Raw genomic sequence first — 19,700 nt, forward strand, 5'->3', positions numbered from 1 at the left:
CATTTCCTTGACTTCATGCCGTCTCAGAAATAAATAACTTTGAGGGCTCTTTGGGAACAGTGCCAAGGAGAACCAATGGTTCTGTCGGTGATCTGTAACTTGCCTCAGACAAGTGTCCAGTGTTTGTGTGAGGCTGCTGGAGACTTATTGGTGTTTAGGGCCCCAGTGAAATGTAGCTTGAGCGGGGTGTGTATATGTTTCTGTCTCCTTTCTTTGTCCTGTCAAGGCCACTGATAATGTTGTGTGTCAAAGAGATTTGGAAGCTTAGCATTCCAGTTTAGACTCATGGTTAGCATTTAAACAAAGGATCTTCATTCTTATTCTGTTTTGTCTTCCATTTAGATTCCAGTTCCCATTCTGTTTCTCTCTATATTGATACATTTTGAGGACTAACTTTATATGCAATAAAGTGTGTACATTTGAATTAATTTTAAAATAATTTTTTTACATATGTTTATGCCTGTGTCAACAGCACCCAGAGCAGGATATTAGTCCCAAGGGTAGCCACTGTTTTGACTTCTACCTTTGTAGATTGCTTTTGGCTGTTCTGGAACCTCATAAAGAGGAAGTCATAAAGTATGTACTCTTTCGTGTTTGATTTTTTCATTCAACATTATACATGAACATGTTGTTGAGTAAAGAATTCACTGGATAGTGCTCTTCTGTTCATGGACATTTGGGTTGTTTCCAGTTTGGGGCTATTGTAAGTTATAATGCAAGGAACATTCTTGTACATGGCTTTTAATAGACATAAACACTAACTTTCTTTTGGCTGTATACCCCAAAGTGGAATTTCTTAATCGTAGAACATGTATATATATTTTCTTTTAGTAGGTAGTATGATGTACTACCAAACATTTCCCCTAAGTTATTGTACCAGTAAACACTCCTAAGTTCCTATACTTTGAAAGTACACTTTTCCTCTGCAATATTTTTGTTCTAGATTGGTGATATTAGTTAATGTGGGATATGGAGACATTTTCAGTTCATCTCGGATTATACATGTGCACATGTTTTTGTATTTCACATTCATTCAGTATGGATTCAGAAATGCATATTTGCCTTGTCATATGCTTGAAGATTTAATTTTAAATTGCTCCTAGGAATTAAAAGGCAGCTATGTGTTAGTTTGAAAAAAATATTAAGCACAGTAAAGTTTATTAAGTAGGTGTTTGATTTTTATGATTTACTTTTAAGTTTGGTATTTACTTCATACCCAGAGTTAAAACCAGAAGGGTGAATTGATTCAGGGAAGAGCTAGATCCTGCATCTGGTGTTATTTTTGCAACAGGCTGAATTGCATTTTTGCCTTTTATTTAATAGCTGAATTGCTGTTTTCTCCATTTATTCTTTATTCCTTTGAGAGGAAGGAGTAACACTGCTTAGAATTCTCAGCCCTGAGCATTTTGATTCTGTCAAGTGTATATCAGCAGATGGTTAAAAAAGAATGGAAACTTCGAACTTAAATGTCTTAGTTCACATCTTGGATTCATTCAGGTAACCTGCCTGCATGGGCTGGAGGGCACTGTAACTAATGATAGTCTTGATATGAGACGAATTATCAGAGTAAAGAGCACACAGAATCAGACTAGAAAGGCCTATTAGGCTGGATTTTCAAAAACTAGAGTTCTCTTCCCTTTTGGACAGAGCTATATTAGTCCGTGTATTCATTCATCATTCACTTATACAATGATTCAGCACTTGCTTATTGAGTGCTATATGCCAGGCCTTGTTCTGAATACTAGGTTTATAGCAGGGAGCCCCCATGGAGTTTGCATTCTTGAGGACAAAGAGGCAAGAAAACATTGTATACATTTTGTCATGTGGTGCCCTGGAGGATAAATGAAAACAGTGAGGGGATGGGAGTGTAGGCTTGGTGGTGGACTCTGCTGTTGCTTTTTACAAGGAAAGGTCAAGGAAAACCTCTTAGTCAATGAAATTTGTACAGAGAGCTGAAGGGATGGAACAGTGTAGATGTCCACTGGAAGGAAGAGTAAGCTGAGTGGAGGGGGAACATGCCTGGTGGGCCAAAGGACAGTAAGGAGGCCTCTGCAGTTGGAGGTAAAGCAGTGAGTGGGGAGAGCAGTTGGAGGTGGGTAGGCAGAGGGATGGCAGGGACCCAGACAGAGCACTATAGGTCATTGTAATGACTTCAGCTTTTTTCCCGAGTGGGAATCCACCAAAGGGTTTTGAACAGGGAAGTGACTATTCACGTTTTATTTTAAGGATGACCTTGAAGGTTGGGTGGACAAGTGACAAGGGTAGAAACAGGGAAATGGGTGAAGATCTCTAATAGGTATGTTCAGGTAAGAACCAAATAGCATAGATGTTTGATTTTGTGGTTATCACTATCTCTGATCTTTATTAGTGAAGATAATTATTGTTTATCCAGACATGCATGAACAATGTTGCACATGTGAGTCATGCTAGAATTAATTTAGTAATATGCAAATTAGCAACATGCTATGGATTGTGGTTAATACTTTTTTCCTACTCATCTAATATTGATTTTCTTCTGGAAGCTCTTCCTCTCTCACCTGTTCTTATTCAATACTGTTGTACCATTTGTTCAGCTGTACATGCTCGAACTTAAGTTGTTTGTGATTCCTCTCTCTTCGTCCCCTGTACATCCAGAGAGTCAGGATCTGGGTTGTTACCTTCCAGTCTCCACATCCATCTCCTTTTCCTGCCATTCCCAACTTTAGATTAGATTCTACTTTCATCAAATGGCAACCCACTCCAGTATTCTTGCCTGGAAAATCCCATGTATGGAGGAGCATGGGGGGCTACGGTCCATGGGGTTGCAGATTCGGACACGATTGAGCAACTTCACTCATCTCAGAGTTAGCTATCAAATTCTCCATCTTTAATTCATGGAGAAAGCATCAAAAAGAATATGGGTTTTGAAGTGACATCTTGATTCAGATTCATTCAGATCTTTGTTCTTCCATGTAGCTATAGGGCCTTTTGCAATTTTTGAACCTCAATTGTCCCTTTTACAAGATGAGCATAACAGTATCTGCTTTATAGGATTATAAGGAAAATTAAATGATAAATGTTAAAGTAACTGGCAGCCCTGGGCACATACAACGTGTTGGTTCTTTCCACCTTCCATTCTTCCAGTTCTCTTTCTCTATGATCCATAGGGCCACCTGGAAGGCCCTAAAGTGAAGCTCTCATTGTGTTGTTCCTCTTGTTAAAAACCTTCAACAGTTCCCTATTGCCCCACACATTGAATACAAGCACTTTTTCCTGGCATTCAGAGCTCCAATACTGATTCCAACTTTAATTTCCATCTTGTCCCCATTACCTATTCTTCTCCATGTACTTCATGTATTAGCCAAGTTCACTATATTATACCCATGCTGTCAAATCTATATAAAATATTGTCTATTAAAATCCTACCTGTCCTTCAAATTCTCTCTCAAATGCCATTGCACTTGCAAAGGTGTAGACAATCTGGAAATGGTTTCTCCCTGTCTGAAGTGTTACTGCACATGGAGGAGGCAGCATTGTGCCCGTGCTCTGGAGCCAGAAGGATGAGGTCCGACTGCTTCCTGTCATCCTGGGCACATTACTTAATCCTTGCATCTCAGTTTCCCCTGAAAAATGGAATAATGATACTTCCTTTACAGTTACTGTGAGGATTAAATGAGGTTCCACATGTGATGCACTTTAAATAGTGTCAGGCACTTGGAACACTTAAATCAGTTCCTAGAATTATAAGTATGCATGCTGCTGCTGTCGCTTCAGTCGTGTCTGACTCTGTGCGACCCCATAGATGGCAGCCCACCAGGCTTCCCTGTCCCTGGGATTCTCCAGGCAAGAATACTGGAGTGGGTTGCCATTTCCTTCTCCAATAAGTATGCATAATCAACATTATTTCATTAGCTGGATGACTAAATGAAATAGGGGGATTTCAAATTAAAAGCTGTTTGAGAGACAGTGGAAAAGGTATGGTCTAGTATTTTCACACTGGATTCTAGTACTGGTTCCCATTACTAAACAAGCTGTGTGATGTTGACTATGCCAGCCTCTCTGGATCTTACTTTCTTCAAGTGCAAAAAGGAGACCAAACAAAAATCACTAAGCTCTCTTTCAGTTCAAATTAGGCACATGGATATCTGACACCTCCAAATCAAATCAACCAAAACAGAACTCAGTTTCTACTCTAAAAGAACTCTTTCCCTGCCTCTGTAAATGATGCTGCCATTTACCCAGTTTAAGTAAAACATCTCTGAGTTGCCTTTGGATTATTTATTTCTTTCACCATGTAAATCTAATCCATCTACACATCCTATTGGTTCTACTTACAAAATGTATCCTGAATCCATCTACTCCCCCATCACCATTGATAGAACCCTAGTCCAATAATCTCTTGTCTGCTCTGTTGCCATGGTTCCTAATCCATCTTTCTATCTGCACTCTTAGTCTCTTTCAGCCTGTTTTGCAAAAGTGATATAAAACATAAACCAGATAATTATCATTCTCTTGCTCAAAACTCGCAGTGAGTTTTCATCATACTTAGACTAAGATTGAAACTCTCTTATCCCTCATATCACTCTCTCCCTTATGCTTCAGCTGCATAGCCCTTTTGTTTTGCCAGTTCACCACACTTATGTTTGCCTTGGTCCTTTGCATCTGCTATTCTCTGTGGCTGGAATATTCATTCCCCAGGTGTCAGCAGGACTTGCTTCTTGTCATTTTGATCCCAGCTCTGTCTAATTGCACCCTCCCTTCTCCCAGTAGTGCCCCCCATCACACCGCCCTATTTTATTTTTTTCCTGAGGCTTACCACTATCTGAAAAATAGCTCATGTATTTATCTCTCCCCCCTACCCTGCCCCAAGTAGAATGTTTTCATAGGGCCTGATTCCTACCACAGTGCCTGGCACATAGCACACAGAAGAAAAAAAGAATCTGACTGAATACACTAAAGAATAAGTATAAACTGATTTTTAATGAGATATGAAAGTTTATATTAATTACATGAGCCATGTATTGTGTTTTTAAAGTGCGAGGTCCTGTTTGTTTTTCCTTCATTTAATCCCTCATAGTGAATGAACACGATTGAGCACATATGCTTGTGTTAGATATATGATTGTAAATAAAACAATAGTAATACAATTACAGGTTGGTTTTTTCCTTCTTAACCTGAATAGTTCCCAGATTTACCACTCTTTCCAACTCCTTTCCTACAGTACCACTTTACTTGAAATTCCCATCATTCTGGTCCAGAGGATTGCCTCCTCTCTGTCTTTTTCTGTCTGTTCTAATCTCCCAGTAACGTATTCTCCGGAATGCAGCCGGAGACCTTTTCAGTCGCTATTATACCTTTGGTCAAAAACCTTCTGAGTTTTTATTGTTCTCAGGATAAAGGTCTACCACCTCACATCCCGCTAGCTCACTCCACTCCAGGCCATACTCACTCCCTCCCTTCCTGGTTCCCGCCTGCCACAGGGCTGGCAGTCCTCGCTTCCCGGGGAGTTATACACCGCATCCTTTTGGCCTGCTTTTCAGGATCTCCAGAGATTGGCCCTTCCTCAGAGAAGGCCTGTCGGGTTAAGACCAACTCCTCTCCTCATCATATAACCCAAAGTCGCAAAGTGCTTCTTTTTCAGAGCTGTAACTTTATAAACATATACTCCTGAATATGGTAACCTTATTAACATGTGTTAAAGGAAGTTTGCGCTCAAAGCTATTTGCGGAAGAAACATATTGACTGCCTTACCAACCACTCCTCGCCCCTCCCCCTAGGGCTGCGGCGCAGCTATTACGCTTTCAGCCGGCGCCAGGAAGAGACATTGCAGGGCGCTTGCGTGGAGGGGCACGCATGCGCAGAGGGACGAGCCGCTGACAGATTCTCGGTGGCGGTGGCGGCGGCGGCGGCCGCGGCCCTGGACTGCGGGGAATGGGAATCCTAGGTCTGTGACTGAGCACCGCCCCCTCCTCCGTGCCCGCGACATGGCCCAGGAGAAGATGGAGCTAGACCTGGAGCTCCCTCCGGGCTCAGGTGGGAACCCGGCGGAGGGCAGCAGCAGTGGCGGCGGCGGGGGCCTCAGGAGATCTAACAGCGCCCCCCTGATCCACGGCCTCAGTGACACTTCTCCGGTGTTCCAGGCCGAGGCGCCGAGCGCCAGGCGAAACAGCACAACGTTCCCGAACCGCCACGGCCTGCTTCTGCCGGCCTCCCCAGTCCGCATGCACAGCAGCCGCTTGCACCAGATCAAACAGGAGGAGGGCATGGACTTGATCAATCGAGAGACTGTCCACGAGCGCGAGGTGCAGAACGCAATGCAGATAAGCCACTCCTGGGAGGAAAGTTTCAGCCTGAGCGACAACGACGTGGAGAAATCTGCCTCCCCGAAACGCATCGATTTCATTCCGGTGTCGCCAGCACCGTCGCCTACCCGGGGAATTGGAAAGCAGTGTTTTTCACCATCCTTGCAAAGTTTTGTGAGTAGCAATGGATTGCCTCCAAGTCCTATTCCCAGCCCAACGACCCGATTTACTACCCGGAGAAGCCAGAGTCCCATTAATTGCATTAGACCAAGTGTTCTTGGACCATTGAAAAGAAAATGTGAAATGGAAACTGAATATCAGCCAAAGAGATTTTTCCAAGGCATCACCAACATGCTTTCTTCTGACGTTGCGCAGCTGTCAGATCCGGGTGTGTGTGTATCTTCCGATACCCTTGATGGAAACAGCAGCAGCGCCGGATCTTCTTGTAACTCACCAGCGAAAGTCAGCACTACCACCGACTCTCCTGTGTCGCCTGCCCAAGCGGCCTCTCCATTTATTCCAGTAGATGAACTTTCATCTAAGTGATTCACCCCCCCCTTCCTGAGACTCGGTTTTGTTTTTGCAATGGAGAGAAAAATCAAGTTGGAACAAGCACTGAACTTTGTCGATTAATTTGAGGCTATTTCCTATTTGACCCTTTTCCTTTTTTGGAATTTCCTGAAATATTGTTATTCTAGAGAACTTTTATGCCAGATTCCTGCGGATGCCCTTGAATTCAGTGTAGTAATATTTTCAGACGTTTTCCCAATAAGTGTGTTGAAGCATACATCTTTACGCTGCTAATATGTCTAAATACATATGTTATCCCTTGATTTTTTAAAAAACTGAGAGCTCTATTTATTTATGGGATTATTAAGTTCTGATGCAAATATAAATGTTGAATTAATCAGCATAGTAAACTGATGTTTTAAAATTCCATACTTCATGCCCACGCTAATTTTTAACGTTATTGTCAGTGATTGCTAACTTCTATTTGATGAAGAACAATAATTTACCTTTGTACAGCTATTTTTAAAGTGTTAGTTTTATCCATCCAGTGGTTGTCAGTTTTACCCAGGAGTTCTTGATTATGTGATTTTCTGGGTATAGAAGTGGAGGGGGGGGGGGCGAGAAGCTGATAAAAGAGCAAAATATGAAAGTTTGCAACAGATCTTTTAAATATACAAACATAAACGTTTAAACATTTTCTAATGAAATTTTAATAGTAATTTAATATGTCATACAAATATAACTACTATACCGAATTTCTTCTTCTTTTTTTACCAGATAGTGCATTCCTGTGGGTATATTCCTGAAGTTAAATGGGACAGTGCCTTGCAGTCTTAACCCACTGTACATAGGCTGAGGCCAAGTTCTTTGTACCACTGCAGACTTTATCAATTGTAGAAAATGTGTGGGAAGCCCTGTTGAACTTGAGCAGAGCACCTAGGCAGATGAAACTCTCTCAGTCATTGGTATGCTTTAATAAGATATTCAGTCGTGCCTCAGTGAAAATTCTTGCCAACAAGGAGCTCAAGAAACTTTTGGCTGCTTTTCCGCTTTGTCCATCTGTCACCTTCTTGGTTTTCCCTGGCTCAAGAAGGAAGCAGCTGTTTCCTTGCCAACAGGTCCTTCCTCTCCACCTCCCAAGAAACTAGGGCATCATCAGTTAGACAAAGGTACAGTGTGACTCAAATTTCTCACAGTAAGCAACAACAGGACTGTGGAATTGTTTCAGGAACCTCTGTGGTTAAAGCTACAGCTGGAGTTGACTGCCTGGGGGATGTCAGTTAATTAAGGGGCAATGACTTGCCAGAGAAAATCAGGGGAGAGTCATGTAGGTAAATCATTATTTAATTTAGGTTTTAGTAAAGGGAGAATTATGAAATGTTCTTTTCTTTGCCTTTTACAATTAAGACAAAGTATGAAAATATTTAATGACAGATTTTTTTTTATATGATACATTCTTATTTCCTGTATCTTCCTTACTAGATAACTAGGTAGATAGAAAGAATGGCAAACAAAAGGGAAAGGGGAAAAAAATAAGAGAGACCAAGAAACCAAGGGAAAAAGTTCCGGCTCACTTTAAGTTATTGCCTACAGAGACGTTACAATTATATGGAATTTTTACAACTATGAGAATAAATGGAACCGGTCAACTCAAGAATTCAGTGAATTACAGCGAGGGTAAGATTGTGTCCACAGGCTTAAAGTTCTCTATTCTGGGTAACAGTGTTAATGTGCTCCAGTTCTGACCTTGTCGCTCAAATTCACATGTATATATCCAACTTCCTGTTGGGCGCTTTGACCTACTCCCAAAGGTTCTTTAACCTCAGCATCTCCAGAGCAAAATTTAGTATCTTTTCTTTTAACCTGTTCTTGGATAATCTGAAATTATGTCATCCTATCTAATTTCCTAAACTCAAAACCGTGGGCAGCATCTTTGACTTTCCCTGTTCCTGTGGTGCCACATCCAGCTCAATCACCATGTCCTGTCTGCTTGCGAACTGAGTCTCATATCTCCTTTTCTCTATCTCTCTTGCCCCTGAATTTAGCTTAAGTCCCGGCCTAAGTGATTTCCCGGCTTATTTTCTTACCTCCCTTTTGATCCAGGCTTGGTACTGCCTCTAAAGTGAACTTTCTAAAATAACTTGATTTTGTCATCTTCCTGCTTAAAAACTTTATATGCTTCACCATTTTGTACATTTTAGTGAATGCTTTCTTCAGCTTGACGTAGAAGGTTCTTCATAAACTGCCTATACACTAACACAGCATAGGCATCCTCTGTTCATCCTGTCCCAGTTACATGTTCTTCCTTCTTTGTAAACCCTAAACCAGTTCGTAATCTTTAAATAGGCCTTGTACTTTCATGTGTTTATACCTTTGATTAAATTGTTTCTTTCCCTAAAATGGCATTCCTGTCCTTTTCACCCAGGAAAATGCTGTTTCTTTTTATTGCATTTGAATTTAACTATGAAATAATGTATACCTTCTACTTATAAAAATATTTAAACAATGCAGGTATCTATATAGTAAAAAGTGAAAATCTGTCTCTATCTGCTATGTAAAATTCATCTTCTTTTCCTATAGGTAATTTCTGTTAATAATTCAGCTTATATTGTACAAGATATTACTCTGCATTCTGTGTATATAGGTATATAAATTTCAGAAAACCAGCATCTCACTGACATCTCTTCTTTCCCTCATATCTAATCATTCACCAAATCTTATTGATCTTGTCTTCTAGAATCTGTCTTCTTTTCATCTCAGCTGCCACCCAGATCCAGCCTACCATCATGTCCTGCTTAGGCCTCCTGATTCCCACTTGTCCCTTCACACTCTCTGTTTGGCTACCTGTTCATCTTCCATAGATCAACCAGAGTAATCCTTTTACAGTTGCAGATCAGATCCTTACATCTCTCAGCTTAAAGCTTTTCATCTGCTTCCTGTTCTTGTGGTGTACCAAAAGGTATTCATTCTAGCTCAGGAGGCCCTGTGCAATCTGGCCCTTTCCTCTCCCTCCCCTTGTTTGCATTCCACCCTTACTGGCTTGCTTCTCATTCAGTACATCTTGTTCTCTCCTGTCTTACCACTTTTTACCAGATCTTCTTCCCTGAAGGTATAGAGAAACTTTTATTTCTGTAAGTTTGTTTTTCTATATTGGTGGTAAGTTTTAAATCCAATAAGCTTCTAAGTTTTTGTAGGTAATTTACATTATTGTTCATAACTTCAGTCATTACTCTGTAGAATGTAAGAGGCTAGCTGATACAAGAATTATCCTTCAAAAAACATTTTTAAGGTATTAGTATTGCTAATCTATAAACTTGGTGCTAGAAGCCCCAAAGCACATATCAACATTGAGTTAAAGTGCAGTTCATCATATGTAACAAAACTCTGTTCTGTATTTTCCTTTGTTATTATGTTTGTTAAAAACAGCAGTGTAAGTGGAAAAAATAATTAGTAGTCACCAAATCTGTGACTGCAGGATGTCAGAACCTCATACTTAAAAGATTGATTGTAATCAAGAATAATCGGTATGGGGTTGCCTTCCAGTGGTTCTCATTTATCTGTTCAGCCGGCTACATACCTATAAGAGACCTCTCAGATATTTGGCATATAATGGGGAAAGAAAGGGTCAAGGCTTATGAGGGAAACAGGACTGAGGATTGTTTTCTTATTGGCATGTTTTTAGGTCAGTAGAAAAAGTCTGAAGGTCCAAGAGAAAAGTGTGATACTGAGGGTGGCGGTCGGGGGGGAGGGAACAGTTGCCAAAGCAACAAACCAAAGATGGTGATGTAACTGACATTTCCTGAGTAGCATCAGAAAATAGAACGAGTTGGTCTTGGAAAGCACTTTTTTTTTTTTCCCCTTTTGCAATAGGAAGGAGAGTGAAAAGGCTAGACAACAAAAGCAGTAAATGTTGATTCATGTTGCAGGAGTTTAGGGGTATGGAGGAAGGCATATGAAAATTGAAAGAATTTCTGATTGCTTCTATTTTCCAATTTTTAAAGAGTGTAGGATATTTGAGGGTAGGGCAGGAGGACCTTTGGAAGCTTGAGTGAGGTGGAGGTTTAATGCTGCCTCTGTGAGAACCTGTAAAGGAGTGACAAGGGTGAGTAGGAGTTTCGTTAGGCCACATTAGATGGCAGGTGCAAAAGAGGTAGATTGGATTAACGTAGGTTTGGGAGTTGGTTACGCAGGTACTTGGTAAAGCCCAGTGTGTGAAGCAATTAAGAGTTCTGCTGAAAGTGGAATTGAGTGATTGGCCAAGATCTTGAAGATGTTACAAGAAGTCAGCTGTGGGTCATGGACTAGGCTGTTTTTTCAAGATCTTACATTCCATTTGACCATGACAAAGTATATGGAGAGTCTGATCTCACTGCAGAACTCAGTTTATCAGTTTTGCCCTGTTTTTTCATGTTCATTTTATTCAGAGAATCAGTCCTAATCAGCAAGCCTTGAATTCCATTTAGATGATTAAAAAAAAACACACAAAAACACTTTTTTTGAGTCAGATTACTCACTGTAGCCAAGACAGTTCTTTATGCCTTCCCTACCTTGCCATCCAACTAAAAAAGTTTTCTTAAAAGTTAGTATGACCTTTATATTCAAATGTCTATTATAGAGTACTTAACTGCATGTCAGGCTCTGTTCTAGCTGCTAAACATATGTATTATTTCATTTAATCTTCATCACTGTCCTCTGAGTAAATGAGTGCCATTATTATTCTCATTTTATTAGTGAGGAAATGAAGTCACAGAGAGATGAGGTAACCTGCTCAGGATTCGAAGTAGGAGGCAGGCAACATACTGTAGTGGTTAAAAACAGGCTGTGGAGCTGGGTGACTGAGGTAGGGATTAAGTGGGTCTCTGTATGTCAAGTTCTTACAGCAATGCTGGCAATTTCTGTAGAAGTATCAACTATCAATTACTATTCTTGTGGGGATGGTTGTTGTCATTATATTATTGTTGTCATCTAGTGTGGACTTGCTGAGGAATCTTTTATCATCCTTGACTGGTGAAAGTCCTCCTTTCACACTCAGTAAGAACGTATCCTTTACCCCTTTAGGCAGCCTGTCCTTTTATAAGATGAGTGTTGTCAGCATCAGTCTTCTTACAGTGAGCAGACATTTCCCTTTGTAAGTTCCACCATTTAATTCATGTCCAATTCTTTGGAAAATGCAGAACAAGTGTTATCTCTTATTTGTATGGTAACCTTCCCTTCACAAATCAGAAACACTGATCCCTCAGTAATTACCTCTTCTTCTGGATTTGGGGACTCCTGAGGAGTTTTTTCACTGTGCTTTCTTCATAAAGTAGAGGTATCCTTGCTTGGCAGGTAGGATTTTCACGAGACAATGATCCCTTTAAGACTGTTTGCTTTCCCTCATAGAAAAACAGGATATAGTCTAATAACTTGAATCATTGCCAGTAGTAATAATAATTGGCACTAATGTTTATTGAGTATTCAGTATGGGCCTAGACACTATTTTCTGTGCTTCAATCCTCATGGCAACCCTATGAGGTAAATGCAATGGTTATTCCCATTTATCATGAGAAAGCCAAATACATTTTCTCAAGTCTCTATTACTTTCTTATTTTCTTCTCCTTTTGAATTTAAGTCTTTTTGTCATTTCCTATGAACAAACTTTTGGTTTTGTTTTTGAGATGAAGCCTATTGTCCAGCTTGCTAGTGTTACCACTTCTGTTTTGAATCAAATGATATGTTTACTTAAAATGGTGGCTCTAGACATTATTATCATATTAGAGAAAGCAATCAGGAGGATTGTTTTCTTTACTAAGAGGTTAAGAAAAAGTAGAATAAAAAAAAGTAGAATAGAAGGAAATCATAGTTTACATATTTTAAAACTGATTTGCTATTTGAAATAAATCCCAAACTACAAATTTTAGATTGTTTTAAAAAAACATGTATAAATAAAAAATACGTATATATGTTATATATGCTTTGTTATACTTGAGTTATACAATATCCTTGGTTGTCCTTAGATTATACTCCTAGGGAAACAAGCAAGAACCACTTGATCCCTCCTCCTTCAAATAAACTCTATATGGTAAAAATGTATCATTTTTTGAGGAAAAGCAACAGGATTTAAATGAGTGATAGTTGCTCAGTCATGTCTGACTCTACAACCCCGCAGAATGGAGTCTGCCAGGCTCCTCAGTCCATGGAATTCTCCAGACAAGAATACTGGAGTGGGTTGCCATTTCAGTATTTAAACAGCAGGATTTAAAGAGTGATCCAAAAACCTTTTATTACTTACATAACAAATTCGCCTTCTTTCTCTATAAGAAGCTGTCCCCAGAGGTTAGAGATTTAAATTTAGAACAATCAAACAATCCCTGAGAAACTTTTTTTTTTAACCTTTACTTCATAAAAAAATCACTTCACTGTCCAGCCAAAGGACCCAAAAAAGGAAAACTTGGAGTGCATTTAGTTGGTGGTCAGACTTCAAATTTCAGTGTCACATCCCTGCATTAGGTACTTGGAAATGAACCATTGAAAGCTACAGTTTATTCTAAAAGGTTGCTGTCATTTTGGGAAGTTCAATAAATATTTTCAAATCCCCTGAAAAGTGACTTTTGGTTCTACCTGTAAGAGAAAAGAATCTGAAGAAGCATAGGTAGATAGAGATAATTGAGTCACTGTACTGTACACCTGAAACTAACACAGCATTGTAAATCAACTACACTTAAATTTAAAAATAAGGAAATTAGCTTTAGGGAGGGTAAGTGATTTACCCAAACTCAGAAATAGTAAGTAGATGCAGATAAAATTTGTACATATGTAGCTTGTTAGTGAAAATAGTTTTCTAACAAGTTAGACAGAGAACACCAAATACTCCAATCTTGTGCATGTACAACTAAACGTACACTCACATTTGCACATATACACACCTGACCTACTTTATGAGTCTTGTTCTGTATGCTTGGAGCCATATTTACCTTTATTTCCATTTTAGATTTCTTCTCCTTAGTTTTCAGATAAGTAGGTTAGATTTTGTAAATTATACACACATATACATATATAGGTACTGTTGGCAAGAGTGTTTGGTGCCTTGATTTTGCATCAACTTTCCAAATTCCAATTGCTGCCCTTAAAGAGAAATAGGTATTTTGTTCTCATACATAGGGTTTCTTTGTGCCTGATTTCTATTTCTCTTGTTTGAACTTTTGGAATAAATACTTGGGTAGATGTGAAAATCACTCATTAACAAATTCTCAGACAGCATGACTGAGGCTAGAGAGCAGAGAACATATCGCTTTTATTTACCTGTGAAAGTTCAGTTCTGTATCAATGCCAGGGGTAGTTCTGGTTCTTTTCCAATTGCCTACAACGGTCTTCCAAAGCAAACTGACATCTAAGGCTTGGCTAGGAAGGCAGGTTGTGAAAAAAGACAATTGAAAAAGATCTTTTGTGCCCTTGCAAAGTAAAATGATTGGTTGAGGCAACCATTCCTGTGATTCAGACAATCCCTTCCCCTTACTTTCAGGACAAAGAATGATTTTACTGTCGCAGTGCCAGGAGGATGACTGGAACTTCAGTGACGAGTAGCTCTTGAGTGTTGCTGTCTTTTGGACAGAAGAATGAGAGCTGTTGAGAAGGGGATGGGAGTGAGGAGATGATGAGTGGATTGGATATACCTTATGGCACCCGAGCCCTCGGACTACATTGTGAACTCCCTGTGGGCTAGAGAGTGACACTGATGGTGGTTTTCTTCATGAGTGTTTGTTTTTCCTTTGTTCCACTTCATTTGGGATTTGGGGTTGAATCAGTGTGTTTAAAAATTTTTTTCAAGCATCTTTCCCTTTAAGGTCTCATCTTTTATGTCTTCTAAAAAATGGTGAATAATAATACAGTGATACTGATAATTATCTTTTGTTATTATCAAAGATTACTTTGAGTCAGGAATAAAAGTTCTTGGAACTCTTTACCACTTTATACTAGGTTTAAAACTCAGTTAAAATAGTCTTTCTCAAGGCCCCATTTTACCACACTACTTACTACCTGAATTTCTAAAATGCACGCCTGAAATCAACTTTAATGGCTACCCCTTTACTTCAGGATTAAGTCCAGTTACACAGTATGATAATCTGCATGTCTCCACAGACCCCCTGAACCCCCTAGCTACACTGCACTGCCTGGGGTTCCCCCAGCTTCCTGCTCCCATGCACTAGCTGCGCTTTGACAAGTTCTGTCCTTAGTTAGAACCGCACCTTCTTCCTCTGCACTCCCTACCAACCTTCTTTCCTTAACTTAGACCGAGGGGATACAGCTTCTGAGAAGCCTTTCCTGATGATTCTGCCTCTCCAGCCCTGGTCAGTTAGATAGCTTTCCTCTGTGATCTTGTTATACTCGGGCCTTGCTTCTATAAAGGCACTTAACAGGCTGACATGTATCTTTAACCTGCATAAAAGCAAAGCCTTTGCCTTTTACTTCTGCCCCTAATGCCTGTGCATAGAACGTTATAGTTACTCAAATTTTATATTGAGTAGATGATTAATGGATGGATAAGTGGGTGCAAAAATGGTACAGATTGTTTTAAAGAGAAAGGAATGTAGTAAGATTCTTAGTGGAACAAGCTCAGTCACATGGTTGGGTTCTTTATAGTTTGCTAGGAGACTAGAACAGAGAAGGCGATGGCACCCCACTCCAATACTCTTGCCTGGAGAATCCCATGGATGGAGGAGCTTGGTAGGCTGTAGCCCCATGTGGTCGCGAAGAGTCAGACACGACTGAGCGACTTCACTTTCACTTTTCATTTTCATGCATTGGAGAAGGAAATGGCAACCCACTCCAGTATTCTTGCCTGGAGAATCCCAGGGATGGGAGCCTGGTGGGCTGCCGTCTATGGGGTTGCACAGAGTCGGACACGACTGAAGCGGCTTAGCAGCAGGAGACTAGAAATTCATTCATTAAGTAATTTTGATTTGAGTACCTGCCTCACATTGGCTAGTCCCTTAGGATACATCAGTGTACAAAACAAAGATTCCCATCCACATTTTGCTTATATTCTAACAGGGTGGAGGGAGAGCAACTAAACGTAATAAATTAAGTAAATTATTATACATAATATATATAGTGAGGAACAAGGACGTCAGGGTGGCAGGAGCAGAGTTATTGAAGGGAAAGATAGTTGGAGGGGCTTAGAGAGGTGGGCAAGGGTGGGGACTGTTGCAGGTACAGGTGGCATAAGGTCTTGTGTGCCATTAAAGGACACTGACTTTGTATATGAAAGATGGAGAGTTTTTGCAGGGGGTTGAGCATAGAAATGGCATGACCTATCTTAGGTTTTAAAAGAAACACTCTTGCTGTCTTGACAGTAGACTATGAGCAGCAGGGGCAAAAGCCAGTAAAGACAGGGGGTAGGGACTACTCCCATTATGGGGACCAATTAAGAGGCTTTCCAACATCTAGTAAAAGATCACTGTGGCTTAAATGAGGGTGGTAACATTGGAGATGAGGAGAAGTAGTTAAATTCTAGATTATATTTTGAAGGTAGAACCAATAGATTTTGCTCTACGTTCAAAGAAGATAGAGCTGACAGATTTAAGGTGGGTGTGAGATGCCTGATGGAGGAGAGAGAAACCGGAAGGATGGAGTTGCCGTCAACTGAGATGTGGAAATCTATGTGTGAGGTAGGATTTTTTGTTCTGGCGGTTTGGTTTGTTTGCTGCCGCTGTTCGGCGGGGGGTGGGCAAGGGAGGTATGGGGACAAGAGGTATTAGGAGCTCAGTCTGGTTATATTGAGTAAAAGAACCTTATTAGACATTCAAGTGGAGGTGTCAAGTAAGCAGTTAGATATCCGAGTCTAGAGTTCAGAAAAGAGGACTGGGCTGGAAATACACAGCTGGGAGCCTTGTGCCTGTGATGATATTTAGAGTGGAGAATACATGAGATCACTACAGGTCACATGAATGTGTGCAAAGAATAGAAGAACAGGAACTAACCTGGGAATACTCTGTAACACTGAGAGGTCAGGAAAAACAGACTGAGAAGAAACAACCAGGGAGGTAAGAAAACTGCAAGTGTGGTGTCCTGGAAACCATGTGAAGAAAACGTATGAAAGAGGATGGAGTGACCAAATGTTATCAGTTGCAGCTGATCTGATAAGTGAGGGAGGACCAAGTGTTGAGCCCTGGATTTAGTAATGTGTAAGTTACAGGTCACCTTGGTGAGAGTCATTTCATTGGAATGATGGAGTGAAAGCCTGATTAGAGGAGGTTTAAGAGAGAATAGGATGAGCAGAATTGGAGACAGCCAGATGGCTGAAGAAAGAGATTGAGTTCTTCTAGCTCCTTGAGGATAAAGAAGAACTAAAGTGAAAAGGTCACTCCCTTCCCCTTCTTATGGGTAAAGTGTTTTTAAGCATTTCAAATATCTCTTTACATATGTATGATTATAATTTGAGAAAAAAGCAAAGTCTAGTAAAATTGTTTCCTGTCCTTTTTTTTTTCTTTCTGGGACTATTATGAGGAGAAAGATCTATAAGTAAATGCTTTTACTCCAAACATGAGTAGGCTGTTCAAGCAAAAGGTTTACAGATTCACTTCCTTCATGAATTCATCTGGTTCATTTTATTCCCTTGTCATCTATTTCTCTTAATGGCTTTTTTTCCACTTATAAATTGAAATTTAGTTCTACACCGTGACACAATTATTTCTGTCTGCAAGTTTGGCCCAGTTTCTTAACCCAGAGACGTTTTCCTCTTCAGTGAGTACTGTGAATTTTTTTTTTTTTTAAGTAGTTCATTGTCCTCTTAGGTTTTATTTAGGGATAGATTTTTTTTTTCCTTATTCCTTTTTGAAATTGTTGCTGATCAGTGAGAGAGGAGAGTGCCAGTTATGATAAGGAAGGAAGAATGCTTTCCTCACTTTGAATTGCTATGATTTCATTCTGATTGTAAAATATTGTCACATTCATTCCTGTGGGTTGGGGGAGTCTGTCCCAGTCTTTGATACAAGAGGACTCAAGGACATCCAAGCCATATTTGTACTCAGGAGGGTAGAATGCTTTCTCCTGGAATTCCCTCTCTCTCCTGATACTGCGTTTCTGCCTTTCAAGACTCCAATCAAGTCCCCTTTACTCCATGGACACTTCTGTGCTTCTCCTGGCTCTGGGTAGTATTGGTTTCCTCTTAATTGCTATACTTACTGCTTGTAGCCCTTACTTTGTTGGTTGGTTTGGGGTTTTTTGTTGTTTTGAGAGAGTAGGAATGGGAGGTGGGCAGTGGAGGGGGTTAAAAGCACTGCATCTGCAGACTAGTAGAACTGCTTTCCTGACCTAGCCCACCTCCCTGCTTTGTGCAAATTAGTTAATCTTTATGTACCTCAGTCTTTTTACCTGTTAAGTGGGAGTAGTTGCTACCTCAAAAAAGAGTTGTTAGAATTAGAGGAGAGAAAGCATTAAATTTATTTAGCAGAAAACTTATTTGAATAAATGCAAACCTGAAGAATATATATATATTATATTATATGTAATAACCCCCTATCTTTATGGCAGATTTCCTGAAAGAAAGAGACAAAGGCTTATATATCTTTCCTAACAACCAGTTCTTCTCTATAGAAAGAACTCAGTTCTTAATAGTGATGATAGATGGAGCTTAGGAAATGTGGTGTGTTTGCGTCTGGAAATCTGTGATATACATGTCATAATGTATTTCATTGTTGCACATTAGTGTTTCAGGCTTTAGGAACTCTTCCAGACTAAAACCCTTCCAGTGCACAGGCTAGAGATGATGGTGCAGCTTTGATGGTGTGTGAAGTCAATATGCTCTTCTTTCAGTTTTCCTAACACTCATGAAAATTGCTGGGTTTTTTCCTCTCATTCACATTTTCACAGACCAGAATTCAGAAATCTGCTTTAATTTTAACACAGTCAAATTCTGTATAATTGGGAGAAGAGTTTAGATGACATTTTCTTTTAAGCAACCTGTCATGAGCTGCATATTTTAATAATATGAAAAAGATTAAAAAGAAAGAACCAGATAGGCTAAAATAAGCAAATACTTTCTGATGATAAAAGCAATACAGATTCATTTCAAAATTAAAAGAATTCTAGTAAGCAAAAATAAGTATACTTCACTGAGATGCTGCTGTTAACCTTCTCATGAATGTTGTTCCAGGCTTTTTCTTTGGTTAAATATGCATGTGTAATTTTTACTCAAAAATGGCATCTACTGTATTGGTAGCTCCACAGACTGCTTTTTTCCATATAACATGCAGTGAATGTTTTAAGTATACTTTTGCATCATTTTGCTCTCTGTAGCTATACCATATAATAGGTAACCAACTGATTTTGGCTCCCTAGGATGTTTCTAATTTTTTTTTTTTTCACTTGCAATGTTCTGATGTACACATGAACAACTTCTACAATTTAAAGACCACAGAACTTTCTTGGACTTGTCAACGTGAAATAGTTGGTATGTTAATTTCAATTCAATTTTGTCCAATTCTAAAGCATTCTTTTCCAAGTCAGTTTTGAGTGATTTATTTGATGTTCATGTTTGGAGATTCCATGTGTGACTAGGAAAAAAAAAAAAAAGTATAGTTCTCTGAAAATAATCTATATTTCAGTTTTTTTAAAAAAATGAATATGAGATAGGCTTTTCTTTAATCCAGGCTAGAATGTTTTGATAATGGCATTTAGGAATATGTGGCTCTGAGGTTTTTATTGCTATCCTATACCTGACTTACCTGTAATTCAGTTAGTGAGATCGGCAGGAGGTCAGTTATTACTGTCCCATCATTTTAGTGGGAGAAAGGCTGAACCTTGTGGAGGTGAAGAGGGTGCAGAGATTGTGTGGGTGGGTGGTGATGGAGGAGGAGGCTAGGATTAGACAGAAATCTGCCTCACAGACTTTAGGGTCCCCGCTGTTTTCATCTTTCACAGCTATGGCAA

At 39.7% G+C, this 19,700-nt stretch overlaps 2 protein-coding genes across 2 annotated transcripts in view; both read left to right on the forward strand.

The window, feature by feature from the left end:
• PIP5K1B (phosphatidylinositol-4-phosphate 5-kinase type 1 beta) overlaps positions 1-19,700 on the forward strand; it is a 357,761-nt gene that overhangs the window by 80,615 nt on the left and 257,446 nt on the right. The window lies entirely within an intron of this gene.
• PABIR1 (PP2A Aalpha (PPP2R1A) and B55A (PPP2R2A) interacting phosphatase regulator 1) lies at positions 5,876-7,321 on the forward strand. The gene has a single exon (XM_068974137.1). It carries the CDS (start codon positions 5,964-5,966, stop codon positions 6,825-6,827), a length of 864 nt encoding a protein of 287 aa, XP_068830238.1. The 5' UTR covers positions 5,876-5,963; the 3' UTR covers positions 6,828-7,321.

This window comes from Capricornis sumatraensis, chromosome 6, assembly GCF_032405125.1.
Source record: "Capricornis sumatraensis isolate serow.1 chromosome 6, serow.2, whole genome shotgun sequence".
Lineage (NCBI taxonomy): Eukaryota > Metazoa > Chordata > Mammalia > Artiodactyla > Bovidae > Capricornis > Capricornis sumatraensis.

Bases quoted from the DNA above. Each gene is read 5' to 3' on its own strand.
- PABIR1 (XM_068974137.1), top strand. From the start codon at position 5,964: ATGGCCCAGGAGAAGATGGAGCTAGACCTGGAGCTCCCTCCGGGCTCA.